The 2152-nt window shown below is 41.1% G+C and overlaps 1 protein-coding gene across 1 annotated transcript; it reads right to left on the bottom strand.

The window, feature by feature from the left end:
* Positions 1–2149, bottom strand: LOC123083249 (uncharacterized). Its single transcript, XM_044505330.1, has 4 exons — positions 2040–2149; positions 1035–1144; positions 545–934; positions 1–445 (listed from the first exon to the last, which is right to left on the bottom strand). Exons 1-4 carry the CDS (start codon positions 2064–2066, stop codon positions 277–279), a joined length of 696 nt encoding a protein of 231 aa, XP_044361265.1. The 5' UTR covers positions 2067–2149; the 3' UTR covers positions 1–276.
* Between the last annotated feature and the right edge of the window lie 3 nt (positions 2150–2152).

The following is a 2152-nucleotide window of genomic DNA, read 5'->3' on the forward strand; positions in this document are numbered from 1 at the left end:
CAAGACAGAGTAGCTTTCATGTCAAGCTAGTTGTGACAATCTATACGTGAGAGTGTTGTATAGCTAGCATCCAACGTGTGGTGTAACACTATCTCGAGGGTATGCATGCCCCGTTACATGTGAATGAAGAGATGCGCTCGTACCACGTCAAAAGTGTATTGCTATTTGCTAACCATCAGATTCTTTTACTTACAAAAGCGCCAAGTTATACAGTTGTGAGAAATATATTCTAGTCCTTGTAAGCCCATATGTCTCTGAAACATACATGTATGTGTATCACAGGCTGCCAGCGCAGGTGAAGAAAATGCAGCTTTGATCGCATTCCTTGTCCTCCATTGGTGGCACCTTTTTTCTTCCACACCACCTCACCCTTTGTGTCTGTTTTTCCAATTGCTCCATGATATAATCGCCGAGACATTCTTCGGTACAAAATCCAGTCTCACATCTGCCACAAAAAAGACGAAACATGCCATGCATGCATAGAATATAATTAATGTTTCTTGGATGCTAAGGGGAGGTGCTGACTTGACAATCAACTGCTTACTTGTACATGTAGACGATGCCACTACCAATCCAGCTGCGGCACAGACCGCACGACAGTATGGATGCTCGGAATGGCCGCCTACTGCTCCAACAGAGGTTTGGTAGTGTAACCTCTAGGATCTCACGCGCGTTGGCGTGGATATGAGGCCCGACAATGCGTAGGCGTGCAGCGGTTGGTTCCATAATAGCCGAGACAATCCCGATGCCGGTACTCTCTGGGTTGTAGCGGCACCCTTTTGGCGACTTTGCTACGCCCCTGAATAGCTTTAGCAGCGAGGCTGATGACATGGCCACCGAGCGCCTAGATGATGCCCCTGGAATTTCCATTGCAAGCACGGTCTGGTAGAAAAGGTGGTGCTTGCTCGTTTGTCTTTGAGAGGATTCAACTTCCCTATGTGTAGAGGAGTAGGAGGAGTGTAGGGTTTATATAGTGCTGGGAGAGCACATCCAAAACCTTTTGCTTTTGTGGAAGAATTTATCCTACTTTGTACCTTGGTATATATGGAAATATTAACACCATTAGGTCGCAAGCGTCATCTCCTCCATGCAATTCACTACAAGCAAAGATTGAACTGTTTCCTCCCAAATTCCTGTGATATTGCTGCATTACATAGATACAACCTTAGTTCGAAATTACAATATTGAAAGGTTTTGCATTGGATGATGTGGTCTTTTGAAGAGTACTTATGTTAACTTTTTCAAAGCTATGCAATATGAATTTCAATTTTCTGTAGTATTGCAGCTAGATTGTTTCATGAGCAAGTTAATTTGGATTAAGATGGCTAGTTTTAACTCGCAAATTTATAATTACCACATAAATGCTCGGTGCATTTATGTACGATTTTGCACAAATCTTCAAATAATTATTCCCTTCTTTACATTTTTGGAGAAACTCATAATCCTTTTAAGGCAAAACAATATGGAGTTCTCCCTACCGTGTATATTTCTTTTTGGAAATCTGGTATTATTTTTCCTCTTAAGAATCACAGGCCTATTTTCATTCATCCCGGTCCGATAGCACATACAATTCGTTTGCCCTCATTAACTCAAATTGCCAACTAAATATATTCACACCCTTCTCAACTTCTTCTTCCAATGGATTTTTTCAGTAATTTGAGTGTTTCTCTCGTTCGGTATAGCTGCATAACAACACTTACAAACAAATAAAATACTTAAGAGATAGTTCCTTAGTGCATCTAAAATTTAACACTAACAATTTCTATTATGTGGATAACTAATTCCGAACCAACCGAATCTTGCACCCTGTAGTAAAACACAAACCCCGTCATCGAGGAATTGCAACACACATTAAAATCATGAGTAGACCTTGAGCATTGCGAGCTACATAGGTTCGTATTGCAAGGTTGAGCACTTAGTCACAAAATTAGCTGCTCAATGGCATAAGATCAAATATGTGAACTAATTTAATTATACCATTACCTTACTGAACCTTTGTAGAAAGATTCAGTGGAGTATGATGCTAGAACAAATAATACCTCAGCTCTGGCGGACACGACTCTCATCGGAAATTCGCTGAGAGCACACCTACGATGTTTGGTTAACTTACTAGTAGTAGGTTGTCATGTGAGATCTGCACCTCTTCCGGCTG

This window comes from Triticum aestivum, chromosome 4A (assembly GCF_018294505.1).
Source record: "Triticum aestivum cultivar Chinese Spring chromosome 4A, IWGSC CS RefSeq v2.1, whole genome shotgun sequence".
Lineage (NCBI taxonomy): Eukaryota > Viridiplantae > Streptophyta > Magnoliopsida > Poales > Poaceae > Triticum > Triticum aestivum.

Coding starts and splice junctions, on each gene's coding strand:
- LOC123083249 (XM_044505330.1), bottom strand. CDS start 2,066: ATGAGAGTCGTGTCCGCCAGAGCTGAG. Junction 935..1,034: donor ATATTTCCATATATACCAAG/GTACAAAGTAGG, acceptor CTCTACACATAG/GGAAGTTGAATCCTCTCAAA. Junction 446..544: donor GGCATCGTCTACATGTACAA/GTAAGCAGTTGA, acceptor TTTTTGTGGCAG/ATGTGAGACTGGATTTTGTA.